This window comes from Trachypithecus francoisi, unplaced genomic scaffold (genome assembly GCF_009764315.1).
Source record: "Trachypithecus francoisi isolate TF-2019V2 unplaced genomic scaffold, Tfra_2.0 Lachesis_group0, whole genome shotgun sequence".
In the NCBI taxonomy this organism is placed as follows: Eukaryota; Metazoa; Chordata; class Mammalia; order Primates; family Cercopithecidae; genus Trachypithecus; species Trachypithecus francoisi.
The window spans coordinates 114053180-114068957 of record NW_022681453.1 but is presented as its reverse complement, the minus strand read 5'-3'; the positions used below and the strand labels follow the sequence as shown (position 1 = coordinate 114068957).

At 35.2% G+C, this 15778-nt stretch overlaps 1 protein-coding gene across 1 annotated transcript in view; it reads left to right on the top strand.

Moving 5' to 3' along the window:
• The window catches only part of WDR49 (WD repeat domain 49), a 188911-nt gene that overhangs the window by 21200 nt on the left and 151933 nt on the right, over positions 1-15778 (top strand). The window contains exons 3-5 of the mRNA XM_033211625.1: positions 6478-6918; positions 13026-13202; positions 14067-14241. Coding sequence (XP_033067516.1) covers positions 6532-6918; positions 13026-13202; positions 14067-14241 — 739 coding nt within the window. The 5' untranslated portion in view covers positions 6478-6531. The remainder of the gene's footprint in view (positions 1-6477; positions 6919-13025; positions 13203-14066; positions 14242-15778) is intronic.

The following is a 15778-nucleotide window of genomic DNA, read 5'->3' as shown; positions in this document are numbered from 1 at the left end:
TAAGGGCATACAAATGTTATGTGCCAAATCCAGGCATAAAGCCCAGACATTAACTAAATTAGCACTAATTTGAAGATGTGTGTCTGTGTATGCATATGTATGTATATCCCTAAAGACAGCTCAATGGTAAATTATTTCACCACTCAGTATTGAATCTAATGCAAACTAAGAGTTTGTAGCAACTAAATGATGCTCTATGCAAGTTCCTTTTTAGATTGAAAAGTTATCTTTGCTTTCTTTCTGTGGAATTACTTTCCACCAGTAAGTCCAGGATGAGGGTATTTGGCTCACAGAGCAGCACTATGAGCGGCTAAAGACAAGACAGAAGCTGGGATTACTCACATGGATGAAATGTCGCTCTTGTATATGTGAAAGAGCCATGGTTCTGGGAAGAGGTAAACTTTACTTTCACCAGGCTCACTTAGGACAGTTTTATATTTGTGCCTTTGAGGAAGAGCAACTGAAACAGTGTGTATGGTTGTTTCTTTTTAAGACAAAAATTAGCATCTGCTGCTGTGATGATAACAGTCACAGAAGCAGAGAGTTTCAGACCATTCTGCTGGTACAGTCTCCTGCACCTATTCTCTGGGCCCCTAAAAAATCTTTAAGAACTATCTAGTTAGCAACTAGCCACCCTGGTAGAGATCATTAATATTAGTAATTATGAACATCTCCAAAGCCTTACACACACACACACACACACACACACACACACGCACGAGTTTGGCTAAATTCTCAGAAAACCATCATTGCTGACATGACGACTCAATTTATAATTCTTCTATTCCCCAAACCCTTTAGCAGGGCATTAACATTTATTGAATATAAATGTGCTATATATACATTAAATTATCCCATGTGCTATACGTACATTAAATTTTGAATAGATCTTCATAACAGCACTAGGAATTCATTATTATTATTCCTACTTAGAGGTGCCATAACTGGGGCTAAGACTTAGAGCTCCACCTTCTTCACTGCCACACGATTTCCCAACCACAGTGTATGATATATATAGTATGAAGACATGAATGAATTAATTCTAGTCCCAGAGGGTGGGAGTCCCTGATAAAACAAGAATTATGTGGTAAAAGTTAATGCATTTGTGCTTTTAAGCTTGTATAAAAGATCCGTTACCTTAATTGTACATTTAACTAATTTATTCAAGTTGGCATATGATAGAATTAATAAACAACATATTAATCAAAGCATCATGCTTCTTCAAAAAAGTTAGGATTTTTTAGTAAAAATAAACTACTAGATTTTAACTGAAGGTATGGCTAAAACATGGTTTCATTTTCAAACTTAACAAGCTAATGGGTGAACAATGGATAACAGAACTGCCAGCGACATCATACAATTGTACTTTCTGGGCCAAATTTCATAACCTAGCCATATTTCTTGTCTCTTTCCCCAGTGGATATTGGCATTATCAGTGTGCAGAAAAGTATGTAGTTGATTGCTTATATTACTTTGAGAAAGAAAATTTGTCATTTACAATTTGTTTCTAATTCTACATTCTTAAATGTAAAGAAGAAATTGTTTTGATATTTGTCAGAGTAGTTTCTTATTTTCAGAAATAAAAAGTACACTACCAGCTTATAGGAAGAAAATACACTGAGATCCTGCTTTTAAATGTTGTTTTATTGATGAGACAATCTAAGAGATTGATTGATGCCATTATGTAATAGTTTAAAAGTCAACATTGCCTTAGTTTTCAGAAATAGTTTGCAGTTTTGACACAGATGGAGCACTTTTAGGACCAGGTTTCTTTCTCTACCCTTAAAATCTGGGTCCCTCAAAAATGTCCAGCTATCTAAACATTTTAGACTAAAAATAACTGAAAAAAGATACAAATAATTAACTCCTGGCTGGTTCAAAGGGCTTGATATCAATTATTTCTCAGAAAGTTATTTTAATTAGTTAAGTGCCTGGACTAACCTCCATTAAACTAACCTCTATTATCTCAGCTAATCTTCATAACAATTTTCTTGCAACTGATACTGCTTTACCTACTTTACAGATGGGAAATTAGCAGCGAAGTACCTTGCCAGTAGTTCTCACAATCTCTGGTGGAACCAGGCTTAAACCTACATTAGTTTGACCTGCTCCACAATATGCTGCCTCTAGTGCTTCTTCCAGGCCTGACTTTGGCTCTGGCATGGTGGGAAAAGTTTATTCTGTCATAATTAATCTCACTGAACTAAACAGCCCATCAATGTTAAGCTAAATACTTGTTTGAAATACAGTTAATCTTCATTATTTGTGAATTTTATACTTGAAAATTTGCCTACTTCCTAAAATTGATTAATCCCCAAATCAATACTCATGGCACTTTAATGGTCTTTCCCAGACATGTGCAGAGTGGCAAAAAATTTGAGTCTCCCAATGTGTACATTCCAAGCGGAGATCAAACAAGGCAACACTCTGCTTTCTTGTTCCAGCTCTCATATTGTAAGCAAGCATCCTTTTTAACATCTCTCTCTCTCTCTTTTTTACCGTATGGCAATTTCTTTTTTTCTTTTTTTTCTTTATTTATTATACTTTAAGTTCTAGGGCACATGTACAGCTCGTGCAGGTTTGATATGTAGGTATACATGTGCCATGTTGGTGTGCTGCACCCATCAACTCATCATTTACATTAGGTATTTCTCCTAATGCTATCCCTCCCCCAGTCCCCCAGCCCCCGACAGGCCCCAGTATGTGATGTTCCTCGCCCTGGGTCCAAGTGATCTCATTGTTTTCAACACCTCTTTAGTGCCACGGTTTTCACATGTTGTGCTTATTGTTGGGGATTTCACTCTTTAAAATGGCCCGCAAGTGTGGTGGTGGAGTGCTGGCTAGTGTTCCTAAGCGTGAGAAGGCTGAGATATGTCTTACCAAGAAAATATATGTGTTAGCTTCATTCAGGCACAAGTTATGATGCTGTTGGCTATGAATTTAATTGTGATTAATTAACAATATATTAAATAACATGTCTTTCAACAGAAACACACATAAACAAAATTATGTAGTGAGCAGTTGTACAGAGGCTTGCAGAAACTTAACCCTGTGTTTCCCCTAGGAGCAATGGTTCAGTATCTGCTAATTTAGTGTTCTCAGAGACTTTACAGAATATAGCTACGAACAGCAAAAATCAATTGCACGTGGCTTCACTGTTCTTTGTAATGGCATATGTATAGAAGTTAACTTACTGCCCTTTCATTAAAGTTTCACCATGGGGTAATTTTACTGGCTTCACTAAGCACTCTTCAGGGATTCACCCAATTTTCATCAACCACTTGACAGGCACACCTTGGAGATAGTGCAGATTTGGTTCCAGACCACTGCAATAAAGTGGGTATCAGGATAAAGTGAGTCACACACGTTTCTTTGTTTCCTAGAGCAAATAAAAGATATATTTAAACTATACTGTGGGGTATTAAATGTCCCGTAGCACATATCTAGAAAACTGTACATATCTTAATTAAAAAATACTTTATTGCTAAAAAAAATTAGCAATCATCTGAGCCTTTGGCGAGAGGTAATGTTCTTGTTGGTGGAGGGCCTCAATGTTGATGTCTGCTGACTGATCAGGGTCGTGGTTACTGAAGGTTGAGATGGCTATGGCAATTTCGTAAAGAAGATACCAGTGACGTTTGCCACATCGATGGATTCCTCCTTTCATGGTTCCCTGTAGCATGAGATGCTATTTCACAGTGTTTTACTCACAATAGAATTTCTTTCAAAATTGAAGTCAATACTCTCAAAACTTGCCACTGCTTTATCAACTAAGTTTATTTAATAGTCTACATCTTTGTTGTCATTCAGCAATGTTTATGGAATCTTCACCAGGAATAGATTCCATCTCAAGAAACAACTTTCTTTGCTCATCTATAAGAAACAACTCCACATCCATTCGATTCTGATCACGAGATTGCAGCAATTCAGTCACATCGTCAGGTTCCACTTCTAATTGGAGTTCTCTTGTCATTTCTACCACATCCGCAGTTAACTTTCTTCATCTAAGTTTTGAACCCCTCAAAGCCTTCCATGACAGTCGGAATCAACTTTTTTCCAAACTCCTGTTAATTTTGACATTTTGACCTCCTCCCATGAATTATGAATATTCTTAATGGCATCTAAAATGATGCCATTCTAGTGAATCCTTTCCAAAAGGTTTTTAATTTCTTTTGCTCACATCCACCAGAGGAATCACTGTCTATGGCAGCTATACCCTACAAAACATCAGAATTGAAAGTTGAAATTATTTCTTAATCTATGGGCTGCAGAATGTACATTGTGTTAGCAGGCATGAAAACAATATTAAACCCCTTGTATATCTCTGTTGGAGCTCTCGAGCCACCAGGGACATGGTGGAGCAGTACCCTTTTAAAAGGAATATTTTTTCAAAGCAGTATGTCTTAGCAGTGGGCTTCAGTGAACCATGCTGTATATTCAGTAAACCATGTATATTCAATAAACCATGCTGTAAACAGAGTGCTGTAATGCAGGCTTTGTTGTTTCGCTTACAGAGCACAGAAACAGGGTCTTTTTCTGTTGGTCAGGCTGGAGTGCAGTGGCGCAATCATGGCTCACTGCAGCCTCTACTTCGCAGGCTTGAGTGATACCCCTACCTCAGTCTCCCAAGTAACTAAGACTGCAGGCTCATGTCACCATGCCCAACTCATTTTCTTGTTTTTTGTAGAGATGGAGTCTCACTATGTTGCTCAGTCTTTTCTCAAACTCCTGGGCTCAAGCAATCCTCTCCTTCAGTCTCCCAAAATTCTGGGATTATAGGCATGAGCCACTGTGCGCAGTCAGATTTAGCATAAATCTTAAGGCCTCAGAGATTTTTGGGAATAAAAATGAGCGTTGGTTTCAGCTTAAACTCACCAGTTAACATCAATCCCTAACAAGAGAGTCATTCTGTCATTTGAAGCTTTGAAGCCAAGCATGACTTTTTCTCTCTAGCTATGAAAGTCCTAAATGGCATCTTTTTCCAAATAAGGCTGTTTCATTTACATTGAAAATGTATTGTTTAGTGTAGCCACCTTCATCAGTTACCTTAGCTAGAGATTCTGAATAACTTGCTGCAGCTTCCACATCAGCAGTTTCTGCTTCATGTTGACTTTTATGTTGTGGAGATGACTTCTTTCCTTCAAACCTCATGAATCAACCTCTACTAACTTTCACGTTTTCATCTGCAACTTCCTTACCTCTCTCTGCCTTCATAGAATTAAGGAAAGTTAGGGCCTTGCTCTGTATTAGGTTTTGGCTTAAAGGAATGTTGTGCCTGGTTTGATCTTCTATCCAGACCACTAAAACTTTCTTCAAAGCAGCAATAAGGCTGTTTAACTTTTTTATCATTCTCGTGTTCAAAGGAATAGCACTTTTCCTTCAAGAACTTTTCCTTTACATTCACAACTTGGCTGTTTTGTGCGAGAGGCCTAGTTTTCAGCCTCGCTCATCTTTTGACATGCATTCCCCATTAAGCCTAATCATTTTTAGCTTTTGATTTAAAGTGAGAGATGTAAAACTCTGACTTTACTTAAACATTTGGAGGCTCTTATAGGGTATTAATTGGCTTAATTTCAGTATCTTTGTGTCTGAAAAAATAGGAAGGCCCAAGGAAAGGGAAAGCGGAGTGACTGGTTGGTGCAGCAATCAGAACATACACAACACTTATGAATTAAGTTTGCGGTCTTGTATGGGCGTGATTCATGCTGCTGCAAAACAATTACAGTAGTAACATCAAAGATTACGGATCACAGATATATGTGCATAACAGATATAATACTACCAATAATAAAATTTTAAATATTGTAAGAATTATCAAAATGTGACACAGGGATATGAAGTAGGCATGCTATTGAAAAAAATGGCACTGATAGACTTGCAAGGTTGCCACAAACCTTCAATTTGTAAAAATCACAGTATCAGCAAAGTACAATAAAGTGAAGTGCAACAAAAGGAGATATATCTGTATTAATTTCCTGTTGCTGCTGTAACTAATTACCAAAAACCATGACTTAAAACACACAAATATATTAATATACAGTTCTGGAGTTCAGAAACCCCAAAGGGATTTTACAGGGATAAAATCAAGTTGTCAGGATTGCCTTTCTTCTGCAGACTCTAGGGGAGAAACCTTTCCTTGCCTTTTCTAGCTTAAATAGAGGTAACCAAATTCTTTGGCTCACAGCCTCACATCACTCCATGCTTCCGTCATCACATCTTCTCCTGCCTTACTCTTCCCGATATAAGGACTGTCGTGGTTGACTTTTTGTGACTGAGAATGTCAATTTCTAGTCCTGTCAGTTACTTGGTCCCCAGCTTAAGTTCACTTGAGTATATTATGTCATCAAGCAAAAGACATTTTTCTTTTCATGTTGGTAGAATTGCTGATTAAATTCACCTTTGTGGGTAGCACAGTGCTCTTGTGCATATGATGCTTTCACTGTTGTCTCACTATTGTTTTTGGATTCCCGTTTCTAGTCGCCAGAACCAAGGAAAATCATTTGTATGTCCAGAGAAGACTTTATACAGTAGATGACAGAGATTGTTGGTTGGGGCATGAAGGAAGAATACGGGGAGCTCTTTGACAAAGTGGGTGTGGCCCAAGACGGCTTCATTAACTGGGACAAGCTGACTTCCTTTATACTGCTAGAGCTTTACGAGCAAGATGAACGAGCAAAGGCAACTGTGGTGCCCCAGTGGAAGGACCTGGAATTCCTCCCAGTAAAACACAAGGACAACATTCAAAAAGTAATTTTCTTAAAAAGTTCAAGTCATTATCTGACGATTAGTAAAGAAGGTTTATTAGCAATCTGGGGAGAGAATTTAAAGCTGCAAGAAACATTCCCCATCACTTCAGATGCCACCAAGCTCAAACACCTGTGGGTGACAAGCCTGGTTTCTCTGGAAAATGTAAACAAGGTACAGACTCTTTATAAAAAAAAGTACTGCTTGTAAAAGAGGAAAAAGTTATGGGGTGGGGCTCCTGGCTAGCAGTAACAGAAAGCTATATTACTGTTGGTGGCTTTCTCCTGACCTGGAGGGAGAACAGATAGTGCCAACAGAACTACATGATTTCCCAAGCTGTTCTCTTGGGTGCCTTGTAATGACACTGTGGCTGATGGCTCAGATTCCTGGCTCTGTCTTCAATGAGGCCATGCTTCGTTATTAGCTTATAAGAACTTTACTCCTGTATAGTTTACAGCAGGATGGTGGATCTATATGTAGAGCTGAGAGGCTATTACTGTGCTGGTAGGATTCAATGCAATTAAGGAGAACTGCTTATCTAATTTTGATCACTGTACTAGTCAGTGTCTTCTTTCTAATAGATAGGGCCTACTCAGGCTAAACATCTTCATATACCTATACCTCTCAGAAAGATAACATACTGTGAGTAAAATAATTTTGACAGGGAAGGTTGGAGCTTGAAGAATCCACATGTTAATATTTTATATTAAGCAGAAGGTAGATTTTACTATGAAAATTTTCAAGTGCATGCACAAGCAGAGAGAATAGTATTAGAAACCTGATGTATTCAGTATTCACTCAATAATTTTCAATTCACAGCTAATCTTGTTTCATCTATACCTCCCCCTTAAGATCCAAAACATCATATTATTTCATCTGTAAATATTTCTGTATTTCTAAAAGATGTCTCTATTTTAGCATAGCCAAAATACCACTATCACACTTAATATCCATAGCAATATTTTCTTAATACCATGAAATATCTAGTCATGTACATATTTTCCTGATTGTCTTATTAATAGTTTGTTTCAATGAAGATCTGAATAAGGTCCAAATATTGTGAATGGTTAATATGTCTCTTTTGATATACATGCTTTTCTTTTTTCCTGCTTTTTTTTTTTTTTTTTTTTTTTTTGCAAATTTTGGCTGTTGCTGTTGATGTTTTTGTTAAAGAAACCAAGGTTTGTCCTTTAGAATTTTCCACAGTCTGGATTTCACAGATTGTGTCTACATGGTGTTGTTTAATATGTCCAGCCATTCTGTGATTTTTCTAGTGAATTGATAGTCAAGTGTAAAGCCTTGTGTAGTTTTGGAGTGGTTAGTTTGTTTAGAACAGATGGCTATGTGTTCTTCAGCCAGTAGGTATGAAATACCTGGTTCTTCCTCTTCTTGAGATGTTAGCAGTTATTGCTGACTATTCCTAAATCCATGAATTTTTTAGGAGTCAGAAGATGATATTCTAATTTCACAATTTCCTTTTCCTTTAAGTTAGAATACCTCTATAAAAAAGAAATAATCCCATTAATTGTTTATTCATCATGTGGTACAAATTAAAGGCAGAATAAATGCCTAATTTTTCACGTTTATTTGCCAGTTTTCACAATAATGAGCTGGTTTTCTAATATTGTCTAAAAATAAACAATGAGCACTATTATTATTATTATCAGTATAATTGAAAAATCATGGGTTTAAAATTTTTGATTTGTTTTAATCTACTGAGTTGTTCTCCCATACCAGAAATTGCACCCTCTTTAGAGAGTGGGAACAATGCAGGTCGGCTTCTGAGTCTTTTTATAATCCTGACAGCACTTGAAAGCTTCTTTGTTTCCTGGTATGACAAAATGTTCTAGAATCATCTTGTATATTTCCTATGCCAGACCTAAAATCAGCATTTCTCCAAAAAGGCAAGTTATTTTTAGTGGGAAAATGTATGCTCTATTGTTTGGAACCATAAATCATTCTCATCCTCAGTAACTTCCTATGCCCTGATCTATTCATCCTCTCAAAATCACCATGGAGTAGTTATTATTCCCACTTTACAAATGAGAGACTGAGCAGAGAGAAGTTGTATAATTTACCCTCAGTCACAAAGGATGTAATCAGGGTTGCCAAGACTTGTAAACTGAGGCAGGCCAACTTTAGACCTGTGCTTCAGTCTTTGCTGCCTCCATAGTGGCTGCTGACATGAGATCCAATTCCTTTTTGCTAAGTATCTGGTGCTAATATTTAACTTGTATGAATTAAAAGATATAGTCCAGATGATTTTTTTATATCTGTGTGCAGTGTGCTGTTATTATTATATGATATTTCTGTTGCACTGTTTCTTCTTTTCAGCACTGAACTAAAATCTTAGTCTTTCTTTTGTGCTTACTCAATATAGAATCTTAAAGAATGTTGCTTTTACTCTTTTTGAAACGGATTTATTGAAATATAATTATACAAAATACACTGCACATATGAAACTGTCCCAAGCTGATAGATTTTAACACATACATGACCTGTGAAAAATCAACAGTAGGAAGAAGACAATGAACATATTAATCACCCTCAGAAATTTCCTTGCAGTGTTTTGTAACTCCCCTCATCCCTTTTTTGTTAAGCAAGCACTGATCTGCTTTCTGACCGAAAGCAGATTAATAGATTAATTTGGATGGATTTTCTAGAGTTTTGTATAATGGCACCATACTGTGTGTACTCCTTTTTTTCTTTTTTAACATGGCATAACTATTTTGAGAATTATCCATGTTTTGAGGTATACTACTAGTTTTTATTGCTCTGCAGCATTCCATTTTGTGGGTATGGCCTCACAAACATTTGGTATGATCAGTTATTTTCTCTCTTAATTTTAGCCATTTTAAAAGGCCTGCATTTAGATCTTATTATGGCTTTAATTCATATTTACCTAGTGACTAATGATGTTAAGCATATTTTCACGTGCTGGTTTGCTACCTGTACATCTTCTTTTGTAAAATGTCTATACAAATCTTTTCCAATTTTTTATTAAGGTTGTTATCTTATTATTGAGTTTTGAGAGTTTTTATATATTCTGGGTAGATAGATTTATCAGATGGATACTTTGCAAAACCTGCATCTCAGTTTTTACATTCTCTTAATATTGCCTTTGGTAATTTCATTTTTAGATTGTTCATTGTATAGAAATACAATAGATTTTTCAAAAATGATAATATATTCTGCATCTTTCTGAAGTCATGTATTAGTTCTGTAGTATTTTTGAGCATTTCTAAAATTTCCTATATATAATATCATGTTATCTCCAAATAGATATAGAGATCTAGTTTAACTTCCTCCTTTTCAATATTGATATTTTAAAATTTCATTTTCTTGCTTAATTTATCTGGCTAGAAACTCCATACCATATTAAATAGAAGTGGTGAGAGTGAACATCCTTGTCTTGTTTCTGATCTTATGGGGAATATATGTATTTTTTCACCAATATGCGTGATGTCAGCTGTAGGATTTTTGTTGTTGTTGTTGTTGTTGTACATGCTGTTTATGAGGTTGAAGAAATTCTCTTCTATTCCTGGTTCGTTGAGTGTTTTTATCACGAAAATGTGTTGGATTTTGTCAAATGCATTGTTTGCATCTACTGAGATTACCATATAGCTTTTGTCTTTTATTCTATTAATATGATGTATTACACTGATTGATTTTTGTATGTTAAACAAACCTTGCTTTCCTGGGATAAATATTACTTTGCCATGATGTGTAAACTTTTTTGTATGTTGCTAAATTCTCTTTGCTAGTATTTAGTTCAGTATACATTTTACATTTACATTAAGAGGTATAGATCTGCAGTTTTCTATTCTTGTGATGTCTTTCTCTAGTTTCAGTATTAGGGTAATCCTGGCCTGATAAAATGATTTGGGAGGTGTTACCGTCACTGTAATTTTTTGGAAGAATTTGAGAAGTATTGGTATTATTTTCCTTGCAACGTTTGGTAGAATTTATCAGTGAAGCCATCTAGTTGAGGATTTTCTTTGTGACACTTTTTTTGGCTATTAATTTAATCTTTCATTCATCATAGTTCTGTTGATATTTTCTGTCTTATTGAGTTGGTTTACATGGTTTTTGTTTCCTGAAATTTATGCATTTCATAAATGTTAACTAATTTCTTGGTATATAATAATTTTATTATCTTACTAATGCTTTTTTATTTCTGCAACGTTGATGGTACTGTTCACTCTTTTATTTCTGATTTTAATAATTTATATCATCTCTTTTTTTCTTTTTTTTTTTTTTGAGACGGAGTCTCACGCTATCTCCCAGGCTGGAGTGCAGTGGCACAATCTCTGCTCACTGCAAGCTCTGCCTCCCAGGTTTACGCCATTCTCCTGTCTCAACCTCCTGAGCAGCTGGGACTACAGGCACCCGCCACCATGCCTGGCTAATTTTTTGTGTTTTTAGTAGAGATGGGGTTTCACCGTGTTAGCCAGGATGGTCTCGATCTCCTGACCTCGTGATCCACCCGTCTCAGCCTCCCAAAGTGCTGAGATTACAGGCGTGAGTCATCGCACCCAGCCTATCATCTCTTTTTTTCTTGGTTAGTCTTGCTAAAGTTTTTGCCAATTTTGTTTATCTTTTCAAAGAACTAATTTGATTTCATTGTTTTTCTCTATTGCTTTTACATTCTCTATTTGCTTTATTTCTGTACTAATTTTATTTTTTTCTTCCTTCTGCTGGCTTTGGATTTAGGTTGCTCTTCTTTTTCTGGTTTCTTAAGATGGAAAGTTAGGTTATTGATTTCAGATTTTTTTAGATTGATGTTTGCAAATATAAATTTTACTCTAGACATTGCTTTTACTCTATTCCATAAGTTTTTTGTATGTTGTGTTTTTGTTTTCATTCATCTGAATGTATTTTTTTCATGTCTTTTATGATTTCTTTGTTTTATTTCCATGTAGCTGTGAATTTCCCAAATTTTGTTTGGTTGAATGACACTTCTAATTTCATTCCATTGTGTTTGGAGAATATAATTTATATAATTTCTAATCTTTTAAATTTATTGATATTTGCTTTATCACCTAATATATGGTCTACCCTGGAAAATGTGCCATGTGCAGTTGAGAAGAAATGCATCCTGCTGAGGTTGGAATGGTGTGTTCTTTAGGCATACCTTACATCTAGTTGGTTTATAGTGTTTGTCAAGTCTTCATTTTCTTGCTGATCTTCAGCTCAGTTGTTCTATCTGTTATTGAAAATAGAGTATTGCAATCTCCAACTGTTATTGTTGAAATGCCTACTCTGTCTTCAATAATTTTAGTTTTCGCTTCATGTGTTATGGGGCTGTACTGTTAGAAAAATGGCAGATGTAAATCTTACCTTTTCAGTAATTGTATCAATGGACTAACCACTCCAATTAAAGGGCAAAGATTGGCAGAATGGTGATTTTAATAATTTATGCATGTTTCTTAAAATTTTCTATTTGGTGAGACATCATTCCCATTTCTTTCTCTCTCTCTCTCTTTCTTTCCTTCTTTCTTTCCTTCTTTTTTAAAGATGGGAGTCTCGCTACATTTCCCAGGCTGTTCTTGAACTCCTGGCCTCAAGCAATCCTCCTGTGTTGGCCTCTCAAAGTGGTGAGATTATAGGCATGAGCCATCACACCCAGCCACAAACTTTCCTTTACTTCTTTAGACCTTGTTTTCTTTAGTTGTTTGAATATATATATATGTGTGTGTGTGTGTGTACATGTGTGTGTGTGTATATATATATGTTGAATTGAAGTCTTTTTCTAGTAAATCCAATGTGTGAATCTCCACAGGGACATTTTCTATTGACTTATTTTTATGTTGTTAAATATTTTCCCCTTTCTAATATAGCCTTTAGGGTTTTCTCTGACTTCGGATAAAGCTACTTATGGAGTCTGTATCAAATGATTTCCATGAAAGTCTCTATTTCCATCATAAAACATGGTTTGTAAAGTTTCTGGTATGACTGTGTAATGCCATATCTTTGTGCCTTAGTTCTCCTATGTGATTAGAGGTCTAGTCTCCCACGGATGGGGATGTTGGTGAGCGTGTGGAATAGGGATAGGAAATAAAGCATGTTCAAATGCCTTTAATAGGAAAAGTTTCTTCTTGGCTAGATTCCACAGTCAGGATAAAGTACATTCGTGCCACTGTTCTTTGCTTCTGTAATACTGTTAAGGATCCTCAGAGAACAAAGTCTGATTTGGCAATTAGAGTGGCATGTCTGCTTTGCATATTAATTTTGCTAAATCCATCAGAATTACTTTCTGAGTTTCTACTCTACTACTTTAGATAGCAGTGGCTTTTACAAGTAAAGAGATTTGTTTCTATGATCTGCTGTCCAAAGAAGAATTTGCTTGCCAGTACAAACTCCAAGGCCTGAAAGGAACACCAATTTGCATGGATTATTGGTATGATCCTCTTGATGCCAATGAATCAATTCTTTCTTTTGGGGATATAACTGGAAAGGTAAGTGAAGGTAGATTAAGATTGAATACTACGGATTTAATCATCAAACTGTAGTTTAAAATATAAATTAAAATGCAATGAGTGTGACCTCCAAATTTAATTACATTATGGCTTATATGCACGTTGAACATGGAAGAGATGGATTAGGTCACAGTTTTGTCTTCTTGCTTACAAAAACAAATCTTAATTGTGTGTGTGGGTTTGTTTGTTTTTTGGTCTGTCTATAGTCTCGCTTTTCTCATTTAGAAAAAAAGATCTTCCTAATCTTTTTCACCATAGGATGCTTAATTTATTAGATACCAATATGAATAAATGTTTAATATTAAATGATTACATTTATCCCTCAAAATGCTTTCAAATTTATTGTTCTGGTTTTCCTACATAGAGTATTGGGTTTCTCAGTACCAATTTCCTAGCGAGTGCCCATTGTCTGTATCATATAACAAAAGGATTAGAGATGGCAGCTCTGAAACCTAGATATTGGATACAAATATTTCTGTCTTCCTATCAAATTTCACCCGACCTATGAAAAATTATTACTTACTGAATGAAACTAGAATATGTCTGTGACCTCTGAAGTAGGCTAATTTAAACAATTTCCTTTTGTAATTGTGAAAGCTTTTCATTCTTACTATTTTAACGACAAATGTGTCTTAAAAACAAGTAAAAGACTGCCCTTTGGTAATTGTGTCACCAAACTAATAATTGTTCTGTTTTTTAGTATAACAGCCTGCATCCTTTAAATAATATTGAAGAAATTCTTATTAAATTAAGAGCTATTCCTTATTAAACTAAAATAACATAGAATCTTCTTGCAACAATTATCCTGTCCATGACTGTTGTTCTTTCAATGTCTCCGTCAAGGTTCAAGCAATTGCTTTCACAGCAGCCTTGATTTCCCTGTTTGAACGGCCTGCTAGTGCATGTGAAGATGGAGAAGCCACCATGACCATTAACTGGGCAGAGCTGCTCTCTGGATGTCACAAATGTTGCCATATATTAGAGCATAAACTTCATCAAGGAGACTGGGTCAGGCAAGGTATTGAATTTGAACAGTAATGAAAGTAAATTGTCACCTCTGACTTGCACATTTATATTATTTGATGAAAATGCTTCACACAAAACGTTTAAATCTAGAAACCGATAATTGGTTCTCTGGAGGTTGTGGCCTGCACTCTACTATCACTTGAATGCTGGCAGGGATTCTTTCTTTTTTTTTTCCTTCTGAATTTATGCCTCATACAATTAATTCAGGTGACCAATGTGCTCAAGAAATCTTAAGAGAAAGGAAAACATTGTCATATAATTCATTTAGCTTCAACTCAACTCTGATCCTAGCTAATCTCATCTAGTTACATCAGGGTTGTTTAATAAAAGAAATTAACAAGTTCCCTCAAGACCATTCCTTTGTTTTCTTTATGTTCTCATGGGAAGCATATTAGTTTGACTGCCTTTAAAATGGAATCGTCTTAATTTTCTTTTCTTTTTTTGATGTAATGACCGAATTTCTCTAATCTAGAGTACTTGAATGGCAGTTCTTTGTGTAATAAGACTATGTTATAAAATCAGCATCTATAGAAAACCAGAACTTTCTTAAAACCTAGTCACCAATGAATTAGTTTCATAAAATATCTTAATTTTATCTGATGGCTCAAGATTCAAATGTGCAATATCTGCACTAATATTTCTCTGTTTAAATACTAAGGAGTATGATAATTTTCTCACATCTAAATTGCTGCATTAAAGAATGCCCACTGAAAAGAATGAAAATTAACAATCTCATTGACTTTAATGAAATTTGATGAGATTAATGTTATTGGTCTATTCCTAATACAGTTTGAAGAAGAGACAGTCAACATGGATCCAACTGTTGGCTTTTATGGTAATTTCACCCTCTTTGGGTTTCAGAAGGTTGAAACTAATTCTTTAATGTATGCCCATAGTAATAATTTCCTATGTGAGGAACTATGTGCTCTGCATTTTTTATTTGATATAAATCATACCATGCCTTTAGTACTTTCTATACATTTTAAAATTCTGGCATAATATTAATTGCAGGAAAAACAAAAGATGACAGTTTTTGGTCATCTGCTAAGTGTGATGGGCAGAAAATTACGTGTTAAGTTTTCATAACATGAAAATGAGAATTAGAGTATTAAAAATATCCAGAATGGAGCTATCTCAACTTCTTCTGAAAAACATTATATATTTTTAATTTGTATTCATATTCATTTGTTCTTTAGATACATATGCCAAAACTAGATTATAATAATAAAGTGATAGTTCTTGAAATTTACTCCCAGTAGGTTCTCTGAAATTTAATGTATTATTTGAGTCAATAATTTTAAATTAATATGAGTAAATACAGAGAAGCCTATAGAAAGCTGTCTTAGAAAGGGTTGGAGAGATAACAAGTAAGGCTTTTTAATTGTCATTGTCTTTTCCAATTATGCATTATATCTATATACTCTCATGTTTAGGAAGAGAATGGGAAAGCTCTCACTGCAGACTCTGCCTCAATTTTATTTAAGGTTCTCAAAAAATCAACCATACCAATGAAGTAACCTATCAGTGAG